This window comes from Stegostoma tigrinum, chromosome 16 (assembly GCF_030684315.1).
Source record: "Stegostoma tigrinum isolate sSteTig4 chromosome 16, sSteTig4.hap1, whole genome shotgun sequence".
Taxonomy (NCBI): domain Eukaryota; kingdom Metazoa; phylum Chordata; class Chondrichthyes; order Orectolobiformes; family Stegostomatidae; genus Stegostoma; species Stegostoma tigrinum.
Window position 1 is genome coordinate 12,068,125 of NC_081369.1, and position 25,357 is coordinate 12,093,481.

The 25,357-nt window shown below is 41.3% G+C and overlaps 1 protein-coding gene across 3 annotated transcripts in view; it reads left to right on the forward strand.

Moving 5' to 3' along the window:
* The window catches only part of pdpr (pyruvate dehydrogenase phosphatase regulatory subunit), a 55,674-nt gene extending 45,451 nt beyond the window's left edge, over window positions 1-10,223 (forward strand). For all 3 annotated transcript variants that reach the window (XM_048546494.2, XM_048546495.2, XM_048546496.2), the window contains exons 14-18: window positions 1,074-1,186; window positions 4,927-5,021; window positions 6,294-6,383; window positions 8,130-8,312; window positions 8,807-10,223. In XM_048546494.2, the coding sequence (XP_048402451.1) occupies window positions 1,074-1,186; window positions 4,927-5,021; window positions 6,294-6,383; window positions 8,130-8,312; window positions 8,807-9,211 (886 nt within the window). In that variant the 3' untranslated portion in view covers window positions 9,212-10,223. The remainder of the gene's footprint in view (window positions 1-1,073; window positions 1,187-4,926; window positions 5,022-6,293; window positions 6,384-8,129; window positions 8,313-8,806) is intronic.
* The last annotated feature ends 15,134 nt before the right edge of the window (window positions 10,224-25,357 follow it).

The window sequence follows — 25,357 nt, forward strand, 5'->3', positions numbered from 1 at the left end:
AAATTTGTTTCTTTTGACTATTTTCCTGAATATTTGGTTTCTGAGTTGTGGATTGCTTTGATAATGCTCCTGTAAAACACCTTGCAATGTTTTACGTACACGTTTTTGTTTGATATTGGAAGTAAAATATGACACAGGGCTCTGTGTGCCAAGATGGGAAACTCATTCTGGTTTGCTTAATGAGATCCAGTCAATATTCAGAGATTGGCCGCCCGTTAGAATAGTTTTGTATTTGACTATTGCATGCCCAGAGACGATGATGTTTTCTCCGGTCTCCAAATTCCACTGTGAAATTCACCAGAACTTGCTTGACTTTCTGGCATGGCATCCTACATGACTGTGTCTGCGGCGACTCTGTTTTGAGCTGGACACATCTGTGACTAGCTTTTTCAAAGTCAATTTGCTACTTAGTTACACTCCAATCCATTAAATGGTGATGTTTGACATTATAGAGCCAGACTGGGTTTCACTGGAATGCTGAATTAATGTGAAGAGAATTCAGATCTCTCTCTCCAAAAAAGATTAAAGTATATCATTGTATTTTCTTAAATGCATCATCAGATTTAGCTTTGTCACATTCCAAATAATCTTAAATTTTCATTTATTTATTACCCAGTTTTATTGTTCAAAACCACTTGTACCGTACCTGAATGTACCACCAAGAGTGTACTAGTTCAAAAGTCTTCTGATTTTGCAGCGTTTCTGTGTAGTGTTGCAGTAGAAACAATTTTATCTTCTGGTTTGTGAAAGTGCTTGCGTTTGTGCAAGTCAAAGAGAATAAAATGTACAGAAGGAAGGTTGCTTCAAAGAAAAATCATAATGATTGACATTTAAATGATAGCAGAGAGAAAAAAGATCTCTAATCAAATGTTCCTTAGAGATGTAAGTATTGAGGAAATTGAAGTCTAATTCACTTCGTCTTGAAGTTTCTCTCCACACTTTTTTTCGAGGAGCGTGAACTGGGAGGTGAGCTATTGGGTTGGCAATCTTCTTCACAGTAAGATTGAGCCATTTTTGTGCTGCCTGTCAAATAAATTGGTGTTGGAATTAACATGTTTTTGTTCATTTCTCAGCTTCTTTATCATCTCGCCTACAGACCAGCAGGTCCACTGTTGGTCCTGGCTCAAGCAGCACATGCCTGAAGACAGTCAGCTACAGTTGGAGGATGTTACTTGGAAGTATACAGGTATTGCACACTTAGGGCCATACACTACACCTAATATGGCTGTTCCTAGAAGCATAAATTACATTACATTATCTACTTGAAGGATGTAGCTTCCAGGTTTAAAAATGGTGTGGAAGACATGTTTTCAGTAACTTTGCAGCACAGTACTGATATTTTTTGGAGACCCTGACACTGAATAGAGAGATAAACAGAGCAGTTAAGGAGAAAGGAATCTCTCAAACTTGGAATAAATATTTTTTTTTCGGTTGATTACCTGTCTTTCCTCCTGGAGCTTCTTCAAGTGTAAGGGAGTCTGGTCGCTGCATTTGAAGCTGGAGTGAATACTTTAATATTCTTTGTTTATTGAGGCACAGGAGCCTGCGGCAATAATAACTTTTGGATCAGCTGAAGCTGACCTAGCCAATTGTTATAGACATGTGCTTTAGCAGTCAATCACGTCGTCAGCTCCAGTCTTTGAGAATCAATCCAGATTTTTCAGTTTGTGGATTATTTTTTGTTCCATTGTAATCCCATAGTCATAATAGGTAAAATCCCTGCCTCTCCATGTTGACAACGACATTATAACAAAGAGATCAGGCAACAGAGTTCCAGGTGAAGTTGGAGTGGTGCCAGGTGGATTCAGGAGCAGGTTGGGTTTGCAGCCGATGTGGTCTCTATATCAGGGAGACCAAGTGCAGGTTGGGGGACCAATTCCAGAGCATCTGCGCTTGGTACGCTCTGATTAATACCATCTTCCGGTTGCCAGCCACTTCAATCCCCCTCCCACCCCATTAGCGACATGTCCATTCTGGGCTGTATCATCCGTCAACATGAGGCCACATGTAAACTGGAAGAATAACACCTTATATTCCACCTCGGGAGCTTACAGCCCAATGGCTCAACATAGAGTTCACCAGCTTCAAAATCTCCCCATCCCCAGCTTCATACTATGTCCGACCCTCCCTCTCATCCCTGCCTCCTTGACCTGATACAACCTGTCCATCTTCTCTTCCACCTATCCACCCCACCCATTCCACTGACCAATCTCCATCACTCCCTACCTGCACAGACCTATCATCATCCTACCTGCCTTCTCCTCCAGTCTCCGTCCAGATGAAGGATCCAGCCCCAAACATCAACTTTCCTGCTCCTCTGATGCAGCCTGATTGGCTGTGCTCCTCCAGCTCCACATTTTATCAAAGAGTTCCAGATTCCATAAAGGATCCTGAGATCTGTTACACAGCATGTTTTGTGATAGTGAGTGACTATTTTATGACTGGTATTGTTGCTGTGATATGACCATACAATATTGGAACAGAGTTAGACCACTCAGCCATTGAATCTGCTGTGCTGTTCAATTATGGCAGATGTGCTTCTCACCCCCTTTTTCCTGCCTTCTCCCTCTAACCTTTGATCCTCATACCAATCAAGAACCTAACTATCTCTGTGTTAAATATACTTAATGATTCAGTGGAATTAATTTCTGTTGTGCTCCCGAATTATCCCCAGAAAGCCCTACAGTTGCTGTTGTCTTCCTTGCTGGGCTCCTCTTTCAATTAACTCTGGCCAGCAACTCCAGCATGTCTTTGTAGTTACCTTTACTCAATTATATTACCGTTACATCTGATTCCAGATTTTCTGTCTCAAACTGCAGGGTGAATTCTATCATACTATGGTCACTACCCCTTCGGGGTTCCTTCACCGTAAGCTGACTAATCAAGTCTGCGTTATTACACATCACCTAATCCAGAACTGCTTGTTCTCTATTATGCTGTACCACAAGCTGCTCCAAAAAAAATCTCATCGATATTCTGTGAATTTCTTACCTTGGGTTGTGTTACCAACCTGATTTTCCCAGACCATCTGTATATTGTAATATCTCCCATGATTATTGTAATAGCACCTTTCTTAAATGCATTTTCATCTCCTGACATTTTCTGCCTATGTCCTTACTACTCCGAGGAAGCATGCAAATTACACCCATCAGTGTCTTCCTTCCTTTGCAGTTCCTCGACTCCACTCACCACAGACTTATTGTCATTTATTAAAATCATCAAACCGTCCAGTTCTGGGCAGCGTTCTTTAGGGGTGCAGTTCTTTCATTGAGGCTAAATCCTGACATTTATAAAGGTTTGTCATTTACACATGTACTCTGTGTCTTGAGTTTGTGATTCTTAGTTGCAGTTTGACAAAACAATGATTCCAAATGGATAAATGATTTATTTGTACTCAGAATGCAGTAAAAAATGCAGAAAGGTACCTCTGTAAAACATTTTCCTCAGAGTGAGCACAGATATTCTTTAACTCCTTTGTTCTTGCTCATAGGTCAGGTATCTATTCCCATGGTCAGTTTTATTGCCTGCCTTTGTACTTTTTTCAGTGTCAAGATGCTCCAGTTGTGTACAGATGAATTTGAGTTTGCACCCTACAAGAGTTCAGTAACACCCAGAATGCTGAAAGCTGGAATCTTTCCCTTGAGTTATTCGGCAGGCAGGCAGGCAGTCAGTCTGTGCCTTCAGCATTGACAATGTTCACTTTGAGACTGGGCTAATTGGAGAGGGAGTTAATACCACAGTTGGGAGACATCCAGTTTATATATTCAGCAATCAATCCATAAATAGCATTTTCTTTCATTTTGTGGAATCTGAGCTTCATTGGCGGGACTTGTTTTTGTTGCCATCCTGACTTGCTATTGGGAAGGTTGTGGTGGGCCGGTTTGTTGAATTTCTGCAGTTCTGTTGTGTTGATGCACGCACAGTGCTGACAGGCTTATGACCCAGTAGCAATGAAGGAATGGTGATAGACTTCCAATTCAGGATGTTCTCCGGCTTGGAGGTGCATTTACAGACAGTAAATTCCCATATGTGTGCCATTCTACTCCACGGTGGAGACTGAAGGTTTTGTAGGCACTGACAAAGGCATCTTTGAATTGCTACAGTATGTCTTGTTTATGGTGAATGTTTCTGTCACTGTGTGTTGATGGATGTGTTGCCAATTAAGCCAGCTGCTCTAAATGGTGTTGAGCTCTGAGTCTTGTTTGAGCCATACACAGGCAATTGGACAGTATTATATCGCCATTGTGACTTGCACTTTGAGCTACTTGCTGCAGAATTCCCAGCTTCCCAACTCCTGTGGTCACTGTATTTATATGGCTAGTCCAATTCAGTTTTTGGACAATGGCAACCCTAGAACGTTGGTGGCATTTAGCAATTGTGATACCTTTGAATGTTATGGAAAGGTGATTAGATTGTCTGTTGATGGAAGTTAGCACTTTTGTGGTATGAATGTCACTTACCACTTGTCAGCCCAAATCTAAATCTTGACAAAGTCTTTCTGTGTATGTACATGGACTGCTTCAGTACCTAAAGATGTGCGAATAGCACTCAACATTATGCAACCATCAGTGTATGTCTTAACTTGTAATGTTATGGTGGGGGGAAGGTCAATAATGGAAGAAACTGAAGTCATTTGGACTTGGAAGATTACCCTATGGAATTCCAACAGCGGTGTCCTGGCACTGAAGTGATTGGCCTCCAACATTCAAAACTGTTGGTATTTCTTTATTCATTCCACATTGCGTTAAATTCCGAAGGCTAAGGTCCATAAAATTATTTGGATACTCTCGGGCATACATAATGCTGCGGGTTGATAACCTTGCACAAATTGAGAGCAATAGATGTAAAAGAGAATTATGGTATTTGTGTGGGATCAATCGAACAATGTCATGTTTCTAAAAAAAATATACTTTTCTTTTCCACTAGCATTGAATTTGATTGGTCCCCGTGCAGTGGATGTTCTTTCTGAATTATCTTACGTGCCAATGACTCCAGATCACTTTCCCTCATTATTCTGTAAGGTGGGTTATGGAACCGTTTTGAAAACAAAATATTGCTTCTGCTGGAAATCTGAAATAAAAGCAAAAAGTGCTGGAAAAAGTCAGCAGGTCTCCTCTGGTAGCATATGTGGAAAGAGAAACAGTTAACATTTTTAGTCCAATGACTTTTTTTTCTAAGCAGTTCTTACAGATTTGTATTGTCAGCTCAGATGTACCTTACACATGAAACTATAAATAGTCCTCTGAGGTTGGTTAATTATTGTCTCATCCTAATAACTATCGGATATCCTCAGGTAGAGGGACTACAACAGACTGGTTTGTGTTCCACAACAACCTGCATGATATTCTTTTTATTCATCAACAAGAAGAAATTGGTCATGTCAATATCCACCTACTTTCTCATTGACTTAGCAATTTAGGAAAGAGGAGACTTCACCTTTGATCTATGATGTTTGGTGCGCTTATTTTGAAAGTAGTAGAGCAGTTATATATCTTTGTCAGTTTACCTCTGTGCTATTACAAGTGTTTTGTTAACATCCAGAGGTGTCTCAAGCCAGTTGTCATGTTTCCGTTGAGCTCCTGTGAGATAGTTTGGGGGTGGAGTTGGTGTGTTTACGTGGGATTAATCGAACACTATAACATTTTAAAAATAATGTTTGTTTTTCTTTTCCACTAGCATTGAATTTGATTGCAGATTCCTGTTCCTGTTGAGATTATTGATACTGGAATTTCTCATACCTGGACATCAGAAGCTAGGACTAACTAGGAAAATGCACAGCAGTAGTTTTATTATAATTCCTGCTGGACTGAGAACCTCCCTCAGTCGGAGTGGACCTGCAATGTCCAATTCTGTGGTGGCAGAATTTATTACTCCCTCGAGGGACAACTTCTTCACCATTTTTTCTGACTCCAATTCGGAACTCCTGTCACTCTCTATTCTCTGTCTCTTCATTGAATAACATCCACCAATGTTGAGAGAAAGGAGGTGGTGGTACCAGTAATCAATCTGTCCCAGCCCCTCAAACAGTGGTGGGTTGTAGTTTCATATACGTCAAAAAGTTCCACACATCCTGCTTCGTTCAAATTTGTGGCACTGAACTGAAGAGCAATATCACTGATTTTTGTTTGGTGGTTTGGCAAATATTTACTCAGGGATGGGGACATATATTTTTGTATTTTGTTTGCAGAGGAGAGGGTCTCTGTGTTCACGTACTTGCAGAAGAAGGAACAGAATGTACTCTGTATGCTGGGAGAATTGATGAGTTGCTGCTTACTATGTGTCTCAATTAACAGGAGATGAGTGTTGGTTACGCTAATGGCATTCGGGTGATGAGTATGACACATACAGGAGAGCCTGGCTTCATGCTGTATATCCCCATCGAGGTGGGTACTGCATTGAGATTGTGTTTATTGCCTAATTCATTAACTGATACTGAATTTTGTGTTGGCTGTATGAAATTCCTCATTATTACAGGTGTCTATCATTTACTCAAGTTCAAGTTTTTCAATTAGTTTTGTTCAGGGAGACTGCAAATGAATGATGGCCAAATGGCTGCAGTACAGTTACATCACTGGCGTCTACAACCAATGTAGTAAAGTGCCTAAGTGGTCCTGCACGTGCACAGCAAGACAAATCTAACCCAGCCAATTACTGCCCCATCAGTTGATTCTTGATCATCAGTAAAGTACTCAAAGGTTTCATCAATGGTGCTATCAAGCAGCACTTGATTAACAATACCCTGCTCACTGGTGCTCAGCTTGGGTTCTGCAAGGGCCACTGCTCTGATTACACCCTTAGTTCAAATATGGACAAAAGAGGATGCAGATTCCAGAGGCAAGGTGAGAATGACAGCCCTTAACATTAAAAGTGTGGCATTGAGGATCCCTAACAAAACTGGAGTTAATGGGAATTGGTGAGGAGATATACCTGGCATGCAAGAAGCTGGTTATGGTGGTTACAGGTCCACCATTTCAGTTCCAGAGAATCCCTGCTGGAAATCCTGCCTTAAACCCAACGACCTACAGCTGCTTCATCAATGACCTTCCCTTCTTCATAAAGTCAGAAGTGGAGATGTTTGCTGGTAGTTGCATTATGTTTAGTGCCCTTTGTGACTTATAAGATGTTGAAGCAGTCTGTATCCAAATGCAGTAATACCTGGACAGTATCCAGGTTTAGACTGACATGTGGCAAGTAAAATTTGGCCCCCACAAGTGCCAAGCAATGACCATCTCCAGCAAGATAGAATTTGATCATCTCCCCTTGACATTCAGTGGTATTGCCACCACCAAATTCCCCCATTGTAAACATCCTGAAGGTTATCGTTGACCAGAAACTCAGTCTTGCCAAATAAATGCTGTGGCTACGAGAGGCTAGGAATTCAGCAGTGAGTGACTCATCTCCAAAGCCTGGATGAAATAAACTCCCAGCAATGCTCAAGAAGCTTGAAACCATCCAGGAGAGAGTAGCATGCTTAATTTGCAGCACATTCACAAACATGTGCTCACTCCAGCTCTAACGCTTAGCAGCAGCTACAAGACACTTTGCAGAAATTCACTAAAACAGCTTAGACAACACCTTCCAAACCCACAATTATAACTGAGAAGGACAAAGGCAGCAGATTAATGGAACACCATCACTTGCAGGTTCCCCTCCAAGCTACTCAGCACCCTGACTTGGCAATATGCCACACTTCTTTCTTGAGTGTACTGTTTAAGTGTGGCACATTTCAGATAAGATGATGGAATTATGCAATAGGCAAAGCATTGCAGAGCAGTTCAGTCGTGATCTATGCTGTTAGTTTCCACTGAGCTGGCATTAGAAGCACTGCTGTTCTTGGATTCTGTGCCTTGAGCTTCAACCAGAGCTGTGCCTGACTGATCTTCAGTGAATTCCCCTGGTAGTTAGGTGTATGTTTTACTTTAGGAACCCTCAGGATTTGACTGTCGCGTTCTGCTTGCCAACTTTTAAGCTGCTGCCAGCACTACTTGGCCAGGTTCACGCATGTTGAAAACCATTTGTGTGAACTACTGGAGGGTAGCGTCAACAAACTTGCGTACAGAAAGGGACAATGCAGGAATCAGGCTGATGAGTAAGTAGTTGTATCTCTGACTCTGCTGTTCTTTTTTCAGTATGCTCTTCATGTCTACAATGAAATTATGAATGTGGGTCAGAAGTATGGAATCCGGAATGCTGGGTACTATGCACTGCGCAGTCTGCGTATTGAAAAGTTCTTTGCATTTTGGGGTCAAGACCTAGACACCTTTACAACACCACTGGAGTGTGGACGTGAATTCCGAGTCAAGTTTGATAAGGTACTTGTGTGTTTGGAGTTTAAAGTGGAAGAATTCATATTAAAGAAGAAACAGAACATACTTAATTTTGTAAACTAACATGAATGGAAGAGCGGAGTTACTTGTTATGTGTGTATGTATCTGTTTTTTTTCTATTTATCTTACTATCTTGGTCTGCTCCCCCTCAATCCCACCCATTTTGCTCTTGCTCCTTTTCTGTCTGCAGATTCACTCATCTCCTCACTGTCAAAGAAGGCAGTGGAAAGGCTGAGTGGATGGGGTTGTGAAATAGCCTGAGATTGAAAAGGAATCCTGCGTCTTAGTGCATGAATGTGAATGTAATCTATTTATTGAGACTCATGTAAATTCATTTAAATGGAGTAGTGGACAATAATGGTTCCGAAAATTTACTTATCAAGTCACACATGTTACTTTGGGCAGAAAATAACACTACTCACGTTGTGTCCCAGGGTTTTCTGTTTTTCTGGGTTAACCTCCTCTTTGTTTAATTGTAGGGAACTGATTTTATTGGCCGTGATGCTCTTTTGCAACAAAGACAGGAGGGAGTTTGTCGTCGGTTTACCATGTTCATCCTGGATGATCATGACACTGACCTCGACCTTTGGCCTTGGTGGAGCGAGCCTATATTCAGGAATGGGCGCTATGTAGGCATGACAACTAGTAGTGCTTACAGTTACACATTGGCCCGCCACGTCTGCTTGGGCTTTGTTCACCAGTATGATGAAGACACTGGAGCTAAACTGGTGGTGACCCCTGACTTTGTCAATCGTGGTGATTATGAGATTGAGATTGCCGGACAGCGCTTCCGGGCAAAGGCCAAACTTTATCCTTTCAGTTCCTTGTTTACACAGAAGAGGAGGAAAGATGAAATGGAACTGAGTAGCTTTCAGGGGAAATAAGAGCTGCACCAACACCTTTTTGAGTTGAAGTGACAATGGGTCAATAATGCAGTTCCCAAGAGGGAGGTGAGGGGAGGCAAACGGCCATTATATATTGTTGATGGCGTGCATAGCTATTTTTTCCACTCTGCACAGACACTTTTGTGTATATAAACACAGATGAAAGAATTGTTCTGAATGTCTCACATCCAGCTGTACATATGGACACAACTCTTGTGTTTTCTTTGTTTATTGTATAGAGGAAAATGCTACTCTCTTCTCTGAGGAAAAGTTGGTGTAGTTCTGAGAGTTGAATCCAGGGTCATGTGCATCTTATTTATGCCCTGTCTCTCAGATGAGTTTAAAAAGTTGGCATAGGCATGTGCTCCTAGCACCCAGATGACATGGCTACATATCTAACCTTTGCTGATTACATAGGCATAGTGGGAACAAGTTGAGGAATGCCTTACCACATCTTCAGTTTGTACATGAATTGGTGAAAATGAAGTATCCTAGCCAAACTGATCTTTTTCCTCTTCCCTTGTTTCTCTGAAGAATAATAACAGCAGAGTAGTCATTATCCAGCTTCTAGGAAGCAGCCTAAACCGTAGTCTAAGACCCTGCCAATTTGCACTGAGGTTTCACAATTGTTTTTGTCAGAAAGCTTGTTTAAAAGGGTGGTGTTGAAGGGAGTTTTGAGGAACACAATGGTGACCCAGTCACTGCAGTCCACCCATTCAGTTTAGGATGTTTCTTCTTATATTGACTCTGAAATGAAAAAGGGAAATTAACATAATGGTAATTTTTAAAAATTATTTGTTGCATAATAAATTGAATATGAGCTATGATGTCTTTTCTAGTGACTTTCGAGGAGAAGGAAGTAAATGAAAGATTGCTTCTCCCATGCTGCAGCTGTTTCATCAGACAGAGATGGACTGCAGTTAAACACAACACAGTAATGTTACTTCTAATAAAATTAATACTTTCCTTCAAATAACCAATTCAAAAGGTGCAATAAATGACAAGAATTAAATGCTGGTGTATTGATCTTGTATGCTCAATCTCTTACAATAGTGTTTCTGAATTATTTTTGTTCACACACAGTTATTCAAAATTAATAACCTGTAGGTGCCTACTTATACCATTCGTCTCATCTGTGTTCAGAGTGCATTCACTGAATTCTCACACATTGTCTAAATGGGTCACTGTGCAGCATGCTGCAGTGAAGACCAAGAGTATCTCTTGTCTGAAGGATGCAAGCTGGTCCTAATCGTGGTAGAGGTGGAAACTGTAGATTGTGTCCCTGGGCTATTTTAATAGTATAGGTGTAAGCTGTCGCCCAATTGATAGCCACTTGACCTTGAACCACAAGGCCCTAGGTTCAAGACCTGCTCCAGGCTTGAGTGTATAAAAACCTTCCAAGGTTGGTGCTCTAGTGCAGTACTGAAGGAACACTTCAGTGTTGGAAATGCTTTTTTTTTTTCGATGAGACATTAAACCAAGGCCTCATCCGCCTGTTAAGGTGGGTGAGAAAAATCCTATGGCAATATTTTTATAGAGCAGAGTTTCCCCTAGTGTGTGAGTGATAATGGGAACTGCAGATGCTGGAGAATCCAAGATAATAAAATGTGAGGCTGGATGAACACAGCAGGCCAAGCAGCATCTCAGGAGCACAAAAGCTGACGTTTCGGGCCTTGACCCTTCATCAGAGAGGGGGATGGGGTGAGGGTTCTGGAATAAATAGGGAGAGAGGGGGAGGTGGACCGAAGATGGAGAGAAAAGAAGATAGGTGGAGAGGAAAGTATAGGTAGGGAGGGGATAGGTCAGTCCAGGGAAGACGGACAGGTCAAGGAGGTGGGATGAGGTTAGTACGTAGGAGATGGAGGTGCGGCTTGGGGTGGGAGGAAGGGATGGGTGAGAGGAAGAACAGGTTAGGGAGGCAAAGACAGGCTGGGCTGGTTTTGGGATGCAGTGGGTGGAGGGGACGAACTGGGCTGGTTTTGGGATGTGGTGGGGGGTGCTAGTCAGCATCACAACAGTAAAGGCTGTCTGGTTGTATTCACATTGTTAACCAGGTAAGTAATTTAAAAAATGTTGATGGAGTATATGTGTCAGTCTGTGATGCTGACTCACCGAAACAGAAGCAGTTGTGCGTTTGGATAAAAGCAGGCTTCCCTCTTCCTGTTCTTGGTTTGTGTTGACACTGAAAAGACTGCATTTATTGGGAATCTAGATTTCAGGTTTCGTACAAAGGCAGCCTGTTGAAATTAAAGGACTTGTCAAGGTAAATGTTGTCATTTTCAACAATATTCAATGTAGTGACAGTGCAGAGGGTATGTATTCAGCCATCCCGGGGTAACAGTCTAGAAACTTTTTGCTTCCTTTTTTTTTTAGAAAATGAAGATCCTCAGCAGTCAAAAAATGTAGGCATGTATGTGAAACTGCCAACCAGCACCATTTATGACCAACAGAGTTTTCACTTTTTTTGTAGAATGATGAAAACTATTGCTAGTCAAAGTACGTCAGCTCAGCTTAATCAAGTGTGAAGCTGGATGAACACAGCAGGCCAAGCAGCATCTCAGGAGCACAAAAGCTGACGTTTCGGGCCTGGACCCTTCTTCAGAGATGATGATGAATGGTCTGGGCCCAAAACGTCAGCTTTTGTGCTCCTGAGATGCTGCTTAGCCTGCTGTGTTCATCCAGCCTCACATTTTATTATCTTGGATTCTCCAGCATTCTGCAGTTCCCATTATCACAGCTCAGTTTAATCATTTGGTGCAAATCTGTATGATATAGATTCATTCTTCTTTTAGAAGGAACCATTCTGAATGTGATCTTTCTGTTGCAGAATTATGGATCATGAGGTACCATGTTCAAACAAGCTACGTATGCAAAAATCTTCAGTTTCAGATACTAAAACAGAACGTGAGCTGTACTTAAGTTTGTACCCAGTGTCTCACAAAAAGCAAAAATAGCCTAAATAGTAATGGATTTATATCTACCTGACACTTAGCGTATTTAATCCCCCAAATGACTACAAGTTTCATAGACAGTTTAATTACTATAAGCATTTGTTTATATTAATATTTTTACTTATCATTTACTTGATGGATCATCTTGGTGTTGTAGGTTAGGCACCTGCAGTTGGAACAATGGTGACAAATTCAATTGCAAGCTGTTTTCAACTCGTGAATGGTGATACTTGATTTCATTGCAGTCAGTGCCTGAAATTCTCTTCGCAGAAGTACTTTGTGGCGAACAGCAACTCTGCCCTTGACAGCTTTTTTCTGATGGCTGAGGATATTCTGTTTACACTTCGGGCCCAAAAATCTGCCAATTTTTGTTTGCTCAAATCAGAATTGAGTGACCATTAATTACTTGGCTCAAATAGGTTCTCCTCTTCCATGATTAACTCTTCTTGTGACTTGGGAATTGCAGGAAAATTTGAGAAAGGGTAGTGAACCCAGCTGTTTGTTTTCTATCTGAGAAGTAAGCATGTAACTACAGTACCAGTTCAGTAATATGTTGCCTGAAATTCTCACTTAATATTTTGGTTATATCCCGAGAAACAACAATTTTTTTAAATGATATGGCTTTCTTTACCGTTTTATCATTGAATCATGTTCCCTGCAGACTGGTTGCTCCAGTCAAAAGCTGTGAGCAAGTTAAATACCAAACTATACATGCACAGTACTCTGTATTTCTAGCTGAAAGACTTAAAATAAATTTGTCACCGAATATGAGAAATACTGTATGAGTTTAAATTAACTAATTTACTCCAGTCTTTTATGTTAAGTAAACCCAGTGGCTCAGAGATAATTTGCTTCCACTCCAGCTGATGGGTTCTGAGGTGGGTGATAAAGCTTGTGTGCAAAATGTGGGCAGATATTGCTTCAAAGGTCATGGTGTCTCTGTTTTGGTCTGTTCCTAAATGAACCTTCTCCTATTTTGGTTTGAAACCATGAGTTGGTGGAGATATTTAACATCTTCAGTAAGTGCTTGAGGACATCCAGGATGTGGCTTTGAGTGATTTAAAGCCGGGAAAGTGTGCATTTTGGTTTTAGGTGAAGACATTCTTGCTGCAATGGATATTGAGGATCCTTTGAAGATCGTTATCAAAAGCAGCATGCAATAGCAAGCTCCTAGTGCAACTAATGGGATGAAGAGCTGAAATCATCACAGCCTTAAATTTATCCCAAGAATGTTGGACAGTTCTATTTTCATTTTTACCCACAAGATCTTGTAAGAGTTTAAGACCATAAGACATAGGAGCAGAAATTAGGCCATTCGGCCCATCAAGTCTGATCCACCATTCAATCATGGCTGATAAGTTCCTCAACTCCATTCTGCTGCTTTCTCCTTGTAACCCTTGATCCCCTTCTGTGGCAGTGAATTCCACAGATTCACCACTCAGGCTGAAGACTTTTCTGCTTATCTCCAATCTAAAAGGTCTTTCCTTTACTTTAAGTCTGTGCCCTCTGGTCCTGGTCTCTCTTACCAATAGAATCATCTTCCCTACAGCCACACTGTCCAGGCCATTCAGTATTCTGAAAGTTTCAATTAGATGCCCCCTCATTCTTCTAAAGGTAAATGAGTGTAGCTTCAGAGTACTGAAATGTTAAGCTTTCCATTCCTGGGACCATTCTCCTGAACCTCCTCTGAGCCTGCTCCAGGGCCAGTACATCCTTCCTAAGATATGGGGCCCAAAACTGCACACAATACTCCAAATGTAGCCTGACCAGGACCTTATAAAGCCTCAGTAGTACATCCCTTTTATATACAAGTCCTCTCAAAATAAATGCCAACATTGCATTTGCCTTCCTGATACTGACTCAACCTGCAAGTTTACCTTGAGAGACTCCTGGACTAGAACTCCCAAGTCACTTTGCACTTCAGACTTCTGAATTTTATCCCCATTTAGAAAATAGTCCATGCTTTTATTCTTAGCAAAGTGCATGACCTCAAACTTTCCCACATTGTACTGCATTTGCCACTTCTTTGCCCACTCCTAACCTGTCCAAACTCTCCTGCAGCCTCAGCCTCGCCACCTCCACCTCCACCTACCTGCACCTACTACCTATCTTTGTATTGTCTGCAAACTTAGAATGTCCACTGTTTCTTCATCTAGATCATTAATGTATAGAGAGGCTGTGGTCCCAGCACTGACCCCTGCGGAACACCACATCACTGGGTGCCAACCTGAGAAAAACCCTTTTATCCCCACTCTCTGCTTTATTGCCAGACAGCCAATCTTCTATCCATGCTAGCACCTTGCCTCTAACACCATGGGCCCTTATCTTGCTCGGCAGCCTCCCGTGTGGCAACTTGTCAAAGGTCGCCTTGAAACCCACATAAATAACATCCATTGGCTCTCCTTGGTCTACCCTGTTTGTTACTTCCTCAAAGAATTCTGGCAGATTTGTCAGGCATGCCCTCCCCTTGATGAAACCATGCTGACTTTGCCCTGTTTTACCGTACACTTCCAAATATTCAGAAATCTCATCCTTCACAATGGACTCCAAAATCTTACCCACGACCCGAGGTTAGGCTAATCGGCCTGTAATTTTCAATCTTTTGCCTTACTCCCTTCTTAAAAAGGGGTGTCACATTAGCAATTTTCCAGTCCTCTGGGACCCTCCCTCATTTTAGCAGTTCCTGAAAGATCACCACTAATGCTTCCATTATCTCTTCAGCTATCTCCTTTAGAACTCGGGTGTAGTCCACCTGGTCCAGGTGATTTATCCACCTTCAGGCCAATCGATTTTACTAGCACCTTTTCCTTGGTGATGGCCACCATACTCAGCTCAACCCCTTGACTCTCTTGAATTTTTGGGATATTACTCGTGTCTTCCACTGTGAAGACTGACATGAAGTAACTATTCAATTCCTCAGCCATTTCCTTGTTCCCCACTACTATCTCTCCAGCATCGTTTTCCAGTGGTCCAATGTCCATTTTTGCCTCTCTTGCCCTTTCTGTATCTAAAGAAACTCTTAGAATCTTCTTTATATTACTGCTACCGTACCTTCACATTTCCTCTCCCTCCTCATTTTTTTTGTTGCCCTCTGTTGCTCTTTGTAAGCTTCCCAATCCTCTGGTTTCCCATTGCCCTTTGCCACATTATATGCTTCCTCCTTTTGCTTCTATGATATCCCTGACTTCCTTAGTCAGCCATGGTTGCCTCATCATCCCTGTACCAGGCTTCTTTTTCTGAGGCATGAATTTTTGCTGTGTCTCCTGTATTACTCCCAGAAACTCCTGCCATTACTGTTCCACTGTCTTTCCTGCTGGGCTCCTCCCTCATACCTCTGTAGTCACCTTTTATTTAGCTGCTTCTATCTTCTCCCTCTCAAATTGCAGTGTAAATTCTATCGTAAGCATCTTCAGAAATGCCTGACATGTCCAGGCAAGGATGGCTTACAAAGACCATTCCTTGGAGTAACCTATCAACACCTGAGGTATCTTGACAGATGCATGATTAAGAGCTTAAACTTAAAATGTCCAGCATTCTCAAAGGTTTGGTCAGTGTTTGGTAACTATAAATTATGATGCCGTCTTCCCTATGAAATGGATGTTTGCTGAGGCATACATTTTCAAAAGAGCCTCATCTCATCAACATTGGAAAACTTGCTCTGCTGAGTACCCATCTTCTTCAATGACTCTCTTCAACTGGGCAGGGATTCTATCAGCCGCTCCTATACTAGATGCATCCCAGACATTCTACTGTTAGGTAACCAGGCACACACCTTAAAATGGACAAACTATCATGACTAGCATTTAAATTCTGACTGTGAATTCTTACACTGTTCATTCTATAAGCCTCGGCTTTTTCTTGGGTGAGTATCAATCAGAGGTACCTGGTCCTGGATTTGATCTTAGACCTAGAATCCCCAAGGGTCTTTCGTGTTCTTCATGATGCTGTGTTTAGACTGACTCACCTTGCCAGTAGTTAAAGGTACTTGAGTTTGATTTTGTCGTCATTATCTTAAATTGTTCCAAATGTCATAAGGAGGTGCCCTGAAGGATCACTGGACCCGAAATTGTTAATTCTGACATTTTATCTTCACAGGTGCTGCCTGACCTGCTGAGCTTTTCCAGCAACTTTTGTCTTAGTTCCTGATTTGCAGCATCTGCAATTCTTTCAGTTTTCACTTTTGGGCTGATGTCTTTCCTTGATCTCTACAACAATAGGTCATGTGTAAGAGGACTTGCAGCACTAAACCATGTGGTCGCCCCTCTGCATTGTCTGCTTTCTCAATGGCTTTGAAATGGCTCCTGTGCCTCATTTCTAGAAAAGTGTAGTGTACAGTATTTTTCATCCAAGCGAGCAACTTCATTTGTGTCCAGTAGATAAAATAACTGACTATCAGAACTAGCTTCAGTGAAGAATGCTGAGGAAAGGAGGAGGCTTGTTTGCAGAAAACAATTTAACAAATTAAGTTTACAGCACAAGTTCTTCAAATACAGTATAGCAGATAACTCTTAAATAAAAATGTTTCCAGTAGTTCCTCAACTGTATAGTGTTGAACCATAAAGAAACAGGTCATTTCAGGACCTATCTACACAGGATTGAACTATCTAGAAAATAATACAGCAGATTTTTCAAGGTAGCAATCGCATTTCAATTCCTAAGCCTTTCTGTTCTACATATTAAGAAAGCACTGTGTTTCTGACAGGAGATTCTGATGAGGTCTCCCCCAGCAATATGGAGCATACATTAAATTTGATAGGTCCCTCATAGTGGAGGGTAGGTGGGTGATGTGTAATCATATTTATTCCAGCTGTCGAATTTTATTTAAATGTCCAATACCACAGCAACTCTGACAGTGCTTGTTAAAGAGCAAATATGTAAAATTAGTGAGGTTAGGATGTCAGGGTGCAAGGTGGTTAGGGGACCAGGTAAGTGACTGCAATTACTGTAGGACACAGAGCTTTAAAATATGTTTATTTCAGTACCTGTTAACGCAGAACAGAACTGACTTTTAAAAAAAAAATGTTCCTTGACTACAGGGTGCAGACTCAATGGTACCAACTCTTATAAAGTGCCTGATGAAGCTGCCTGAGTGATGTGACCAGGAGGTGAAAAGTTGAACCTAATGTTAACAAGGTGAACATGACTTTCATTGAGGAGCCAGGCCATTTAAAAATGCTTTTATTCTGACCTGTGAAAATTCAAATTCCTTTTTGTTATTCCAAGCCATTTTACTGCTGTGGCAAAGAAATGCAGGTTATTTTAATTAGAGTCTGAATAACAGAGTTTGTCAACGATTGTAGACTTGTGTCAACATCTGTATTTAGAAGAATATTATCTTTAGTTGATTATCAATATTGATGCAATAGCCAACAGTAAACATGCTGCAAATTTACATGGAAGGCTTTGGATTTCACTTAAATTTTCCATTTCTGCCCAAAACTATTATACCCCTTTCATCTGAAGATTTTAGTTGACAGCTTACTGTACTTCTCATTCTTCTTTATTATGAGAGAAATTGACAATACGCTTAATTACTTCTGTTGTTTAGTGTCAGTCTCAATTTCTGAAAATTATCTGCTTTGGAAAGATATTCAACAACTCAGTGTATCACAAAACAGAACTTTCAGTTTGAATCTGCGTACTGTGTAAATTTGTGGCAAATTTAATGTTAGGTGTATGCTAGACTCCAGATTTACTTTTAATGTTAACTTGCAATATGTAACCTTATTAATCTCACTGAAAAAGAAAAAAAGCAGTTTCAGAGCACAGGGAGGGGCTGGCATCTGGCTGTTAATCCAACATTGCAGATATTTATTTGCTGCTTTTGATTTGCCGTGTTGAAATTTTCATCAAAGGGGATTTTCTTGTAATTGATTATGAACTTCATTAGTAACCCATTAAAATGTTAAGCAGTGAAAATGTACTCCGGTTTCTCACTGCAGAAGAACTGCCAATCTGTTTCAGGAAACATTTGAAGGAATATCTTTCCTACATTTCTGTTTGACACAAGTCTTTAAGTCACATGGCCAAAAGAAATGAGAGCAGGAGGTCATTCATGTCCTCTAACCTGCTGCGCCACAGTAAGATCGTGGCTGATTTGATTGTGGCCTTAACTCCATTTTCCTGCCTATCCTCACCACAACCCCATAACTCTAGACTCCTTTTGTACATCAAAAATCTGTTTAAATCAGTCTTGATTCCGAATCTCTTAAGAGAAAAATTTCCATCTCATCTCCATCTTAAGTGAAAGATCTTATTTTTAAGATACTTACATACTTTCTAATCAGCCTCTTTAGAGATGTTAGGAAACCTCTGGAACAGGTGGGACTTGAACTTGGGCCTCCTGTCTTAGAAGTAGAGACACTACCACTACACCTTACGAACCCTTCAACTGTGTCCATTGTTCCAGATTACCCTAAAAGAGCAAGCATCCTCTCAGCATATATTTTGTGAACCCCATTCAAAATCTTTTATATTTTAACATGATTACCTCTCCTTCTAAACTTCATTGAGTAAAGCCCTATGCTGCTAAGAGAGTTATTCCCTATATGGGCGAGATTGGAATTAGGGGACACAATATAAAAATAAAGGGATAGCTAGAACTGCAGATCCTGGAGTCACAGTTGATACAGTGTGGAGCTGGAGGAACACAGCTGGTCCAGCGGCATCAGAGGAGTAGGAAAGTCAGTGTTTTGGGCCTAGACCCTTCTTCAGGACTAGGGAGGGTGAAGGGAGCCAGGAAATAAATAAAGGGAAGAGGAGAGGGACTAGGGGAAGATAGGTGGATGCAGGTAGAGGGTAGTGGGGATCCTTCAGCAGGAAGGGAGGTGGATAGGCGGGGAAGGAGATGGACAGGTAGTGTCAGGTCAATGAGGTGGGGATGACAAAAGAGGGTTGAACATGGGATAAGGCCGGGGATGGGGAGAACATGCAACGAGATTCCCTGATCTTTGCTCAGCTAAAGGGAGGTTTTAGCCTTACCATTTATTAAATCCACCTGACTACAGAATATGACAAAAGTACAAATCAGCGTGAGTTGGTATGATTTTTGCTTCTAAATGTAAGTTTTTAATATTTAATTCTTGTGAAAGGAATTAATGTTTTATACAAGAGGTGGGGAAAACAAAGGAAAGAAGAAATAGATCCTTAAAAACCATTTCTACATTATAGAAATTCATGTGCTTCATCATTTTAAAATTGGAAAAACAGATATAATTGAGGTAATAGTGCAATGTTTGAAATTGAAAGAGTGCAAAGCAAACCAGATGGTAATTCAACTGAGATGGTAAAAATTCAATTGCAGATGAAGCAACTTGAACAGGAAATAGCATTAGAAATTGAATATAAAACTTGAAAGCAGAATGCTTTAGAGAGAGGAGAAAGAAAAGCAAAGGTCATTTTAAATAAGAAGGAAGCAAATTTAAGTTACAGCTAGAATTTAAAGTGAGAGTAAAGGACAGTGATACAAAGAAATGAGAGAGTAAAGGCAGGGAAGTGGACATGAGGAAGATCAAGTCAACCACCATCTCATTGAATGGTGGAGCTGACTTGATGGGCAGAATGGCCTACTTCTGCTTCTGTGTCTTATGGTCCATGAATCCAACCCAGGTTTTTGGTCATCCCTCAAAGCTGAGAAGGTGAAACAAGGATAGGCAAAGACAGCTTGGAATACTCCAGGATTTGGTCCTCAGGCCAGAAAGGAAAATGCTGAAGGTTGAAGTGATGTTTGAAACCTTAAGTGTTTCCTTTATTATTATGCAGGATAATAGACAATAGACAATGGGTGCTGGAGTAGGCCATTCGGCCCTTTGAGCCAGCACCACCATTCGTTATGATCATGGCTGATCATCCACAATCAGTATCCTGTTCCTGCCTCATCCCCATAACCCTTGATTCCACTATCTTTAAGAGCCCTATCCATCTCTTTCTTGAAAGTATCCAGAGAGTTGGCTTCCACTGCCTTCTGGGGCAGAGCATTCCATATATCCACCACTCTCTGGGTGAAGAAGTTTTTCCTCAACTCTGTTGTAAATGGCCTACCCCTTATTTTTAAACTGTGTCCTCTGGTTCTGGACTCACCCATCAGTGGAAACATGCTTCCTGCCTCCAGAGTGTCCAGTCCCTTAATAATCTTATACGCCTCAATCAGACCCCCTCTCATCCTTCTAAACTCACGTGCATACAAGCCCAGTCACTCCAATCTTTCAACTTAGGATAGTCCCGCCATTCCGGGAATTGACCTCGTGAACCTACGCTGCACTCCCTCAATAGCAAGAATGTCCTTCCTCAAATTTGGAGACCAAAACTGTACACAATACTCCAGGTGCGGTCTCACCAGGGCCCTGTACAGCTGCAGAAGGACCTCTTTGCTCCTATACTCAATTCCTCTTGTGATGAAGGCCAGTGTGCTATTAGCTTTCTTCACTGCCTGCTGTACCTGCATGCTTGCTTTCATTGAATGATGTACGAGAACACCTAGATCTCGTTGTGCTTCCCCTTTACCTAACTTGACCGTTGTTTAGACTGTGGAAGCTGAGGGGTAAATAGGGGAGGTGATAGTCTAGTGGTATTATCACTGGAATTACAATCCAGAGACCCATGTGACATTCTGGGGATCTAGGTTTGAATCCTGCCATTTGCTAGTTGTTATATCTGAGTGACTGAACATCAATGGAACTGCATAATTTCCAGCAATATCTGAAAGAACAAAACAGTGTCTTTTCAAGTTTTGATTTTGATGGTGGATCTTATAAAAGATATTGGGATGTGCGATTTTTACATTTGATCTTGAGGAATCTCCAGAATATTAGTTATAAACAGTTGAGAGGCAAAAAAATTTTTTTAGTCCATAAGGGTTTGAACCTCCTTTTAGAGTTACTGCAATACTGTTTCCTTTGTGGTGCAGGGAATGGCATCTGCATACATCCTCATTCTTTGCTGAGGTGAAAAATTCACTGGAGCTGGAATCTACATTAAACTTGTAATCATCTGTGTTAGTGCTCAAAGGCAATACTCCAACACGTCTGGGGCTTAAACCACACGCATGGAACACTCCGCTACACTGATGTTAAATATAGATTGCAGTGCACAGCATTGAAATACTTTACCCACAAGTTTTGGATAATTTCTATGAAGCTGTGTCTTGGACTTGTTAAAGCTGACTCACTGCCCTCTGGTGGACCATGGATACATTGCTGCTGAGTGAAGAACCAGACTGTACAGCGTAGAACACCCTTAGATTCTTCTGTATGCTACAGTGAAGTTAGCTGACTGTAAGTCAATTTACAATTGACTTCAGAATCCTTAAAACTCAAAGGCTACTGGCCTTGCTCACTGTCCTGGAATATGTAGGTTATGGGCCAGGACAATAGCTTCCTAAGTCGTGATGCTTTTGTTATTTGTTACTTTGTTCATGTAGGGAATCTGTTGCTATACCTGTGCAAAACTGCTGCTAAAGATGTGACTGTCCAGCATCTTACACTATAGAAGAATTAGATTAGTCTTTTCTGCTGTGATGTGATAGTTGCACTGTTGTGAGATCTCGTGCTATTGAAAATTGTGCAATAAAAATAACAGACCACCAAAAATATTACTCCAAATCGAAATTGGTAGTTCACCTAATACAAAGGATAGCCCAGTTTAAATAAACTTTAATGTATTACCTCATTATTAGATATGAATTTAAATTTAACACTTTGCCTTGAAAAATTTTGAAGATAGGTGGCACGGTGGCTCAGTGGTTAGCACTGCAGCCTCTCAGCGCCAGGGACCCGGGTTTGATTCCAGCCTCGGGTAACTGCCTGTGTGGAGTTTGCACGTTCTCCCCCTGTCTGCGTGGGTTTCCTCCGGGTGCTCTAGTATCCTCCCCACAGTCCAAAGATGTGCAGGCTAGGTGGATTGGCCATGCTAAATTGCCCGTAGTGTTCAGGGATGTGGGTGTTATAGGAGGATGGGTCTGGGTGGGATGCTTCAAGGGGTGGTGTGGACTTGCTGGGCCGAAGGGCGTGTTTCCACACTGTAGGGAATCAAATCTAATAACTTGATGGGGGAGGAGCATGATTTTGAGGTCGCTGAGTTGTTAAGACAGGGTCTGTGGGTCATTGTCGTCGTCGTCATCATCATCTTCAGGTATGATTAGAATTCCTACAGTGTGGAAACAGGCCCTTCGGGTCAACAAGTCCACACTGCCCCTTGAAGCATCCCACGCACCCCTGAACACTCTGGGCAATTTAGCATGGCCAATCCACCTAGCCTGCACATCTTTGGACTGTGGGAGGAAACTGGAGCACCCGCAGGAAACCCACGCAGACACTGGGAGAACGTGCAAACTCCACACAGACAGTTGTCCGAGGTTGGAATTGAACCTGGGTCTCTGGCGCTGTGAGGCTGCAGTGCTAAACACTGAGCCACCATGCCGCCCGCTACAGTTGTGGTTGCAGGATTAGCACAAAAGAACAGTTAATCCAGAAGTGGATGGCTGTGGTTCATTGTCTTCTTACTGTTTCTTGGGGATTGGCCTAAAAGAAAATCCAGTTTTTGCTGTTTTGCCATTTTTTTCTTTCATAATGAAGCAGTTCATATGGTGCCAATTAAGGCCATATTCCATGAACTGCTACCCTGCTGTGTTCTACATTGTAGTAGTCTGCACTATAAGAGCTGCAGCTGCTTCTCTACTTCCCTTAAGATAGAAGACAAAAGAGAAGTGGAAAGTTCTCGTGGTGCTGCACCCTGGACTTCATCTTCTTCATCTCCAGCTTTAAGATGTAGATCAGTCGTCACTGTGGAGCTTTAGCAGCTCTTTAATATCCTCACTCTCCATTTCTTCAAATCCAACTTGCTTTGCATAATGTTCTTTGATTCTTGGGACCTCCTCTGATGGTTCAAAGCCTTTAAAATCATAAATAGAATCTGGGAGAAGCTTCCATCAAACTGCATGCAAGCAGTCCTTACTGATATCACCCCAGGCCTCCACAATGTCAATAACATTCTTGATGTTATTGCTCTTCCAAAATTGAAGAACACAGTCCTTATTATCCCCTTCACCTGCAATCAGCCTCTTAAGTGTGTGCCTTAAATAATATTATGCCTCGGCCCATTGGCTGAAAGACAAAGGTTGTGTCTGGAGGCAGAAGTAGCACTTTGACGATTTCAGAAAGCTCAGGAAGTGTGGGAGGATGGCTTAGCGTATTATCCAGAAGGAGGAGAATCTTGATTTTTTTTTTCCTTGCAATAATTTCTAAAAACATCAACAATAAGGTCAGAAGAAAATTGCCCTGTCATTCAACCTCTTTTGCTTGACCTAAAGTGGACACCTAGAGTAGACATAAAGTAATATTTCAAGGCTAGCGGGTTGGCAAAGTGGTACACTGCCACACACTTAAGCTTCAAGTCTCCTCTAGTATTAGCACCCAACAGCACAGCCATATCATCCTTTGTAACCTTAAAGCCTGGAGCGTGTGCTTCATTTTTAGAAATGTAGGTATTTGATGGCAGTTGCTTCCAGTGTAAACCTGTCTCATCCAAATTGAAAATTTGATCTAAGTTGTAGCCTTTTTCCTCAATTTTTTTATTCACTATGTGAGGAAATGCCATTGCATGTTCCTTGCCTGCACTGGCAGTTCGTCACATCGCTTTACATTATGAAAAGCGTAGTGGTCCTTAAAACCAGCAAACCAGCCACCACTAGCACTAAGGACAAGCACAACTGCAGGATTTTCACCTTTGCTCTTTAAGCCTTTGTAAATTGAAAAGGCTTTCTGTTTTATGGTGAGAAAGCTGGTCCCAGGTCTCTTTTTTGTTTGATCTTCTATCCACACACTTACATGTTGCTTCCTCTCCCCAAGTTCCTTTGGCTATGATCTCTCAGATTTGCTCGTGCTCAGGCTTGTTCTAGCAATGCAACTTGTTTATTTTTTCCTGCACTCTCTCTAATGGTGCATAATGTAGACTCCTTTATTCCTGTTGCATGAACAATATCATGTTCTTTCATTACATTCAAAACATATTATAATATCTGGCTTCTCTTCAAGTGTTATAGCCTTTCTTTGATGTGCGCCATTCGCAATTTTATCACTAGGCTGTTGTTTATAACCATTCTTGTTACTTTGTCCCCTCCCATTTTTATGGGAAATAGTAAAATTTGCAAAAAAATGAAAATTATGGAGTACCTTTCCAATAAGCAGCTCACAACAAAGCATGCAAGTCAACTGAACGTGATGTCAACACGGAGACTCTGTTGGAGTAAACAGTGTATTCCTACACACACCATGACACTTAGTGTTGGGGATGGAATTGCATAATAGCCAACACGTGTGCGAAAGTTCGCATTTAAATAAACTGCATTCACCTATTCATCAATTGCATTACTGTCCATTCACATTGACGAAACACATGTAATATCAGAAAGGACTGTAGTTTCTTTTCTGTGTGCAGTGGTTTCCTCCTAAACCGTTACTTTTCCCTCATGTTCAATTGAGAAAGCTAATTTCAAAGATTGCTTAATATCTTTTCCTATCCAATACAGCAGTTTGGAGGGAGCACGGGATGTTGATGAGGATTTGCTCCCTATTTTTAGATATCTCTCAGATATCTTTGTAACTAAGCAATTACTTTGACTCTCCATTCCTTTTTCAGGTGGTGTATTCAGCTAATACTTTCCCAGGGTGGAAATGTCAAAATATTAGGGCACATGTTTACAGGAGGCATATGAGAAAAATCTTTTATGCAGAGGGTAGTAGGTGCCTGGAGGGCACTGCCAGGGAAGATGGAAGAAGCAAATAAGATAACAAAGTTTAAGAAGCATTTTGATAGACCCATGAACAGGCAGAGAATAGAGGGATGTGGACCACGTGCAGGTAGATGGGATTAGTTTAGAATAGCATCATATTTGGCACTGACATGATGGGCTGAAGGGCCTGTTCATGTTTGGCAAAATTGGGCTAAAAAGGACCAATTGGTTTTTACACGACAGAACAATCTTTTAAAGAGACAAATGTCAATGCAGATAAACTGTGTATAAACATGTGCATGCCATGCCCACACACGCACAAGCCTATGGGAAAAGGATACATGGTTTGAGAGTTTCACAATATGGAACAATATATAGAAAGGAAAATAAAACTAGCATTGCTTCCTCCTCTTTGATCTTTATATGCACTTCAAAGAGTTAACTTTCCACAAGTGAAAAAGAGCAGAA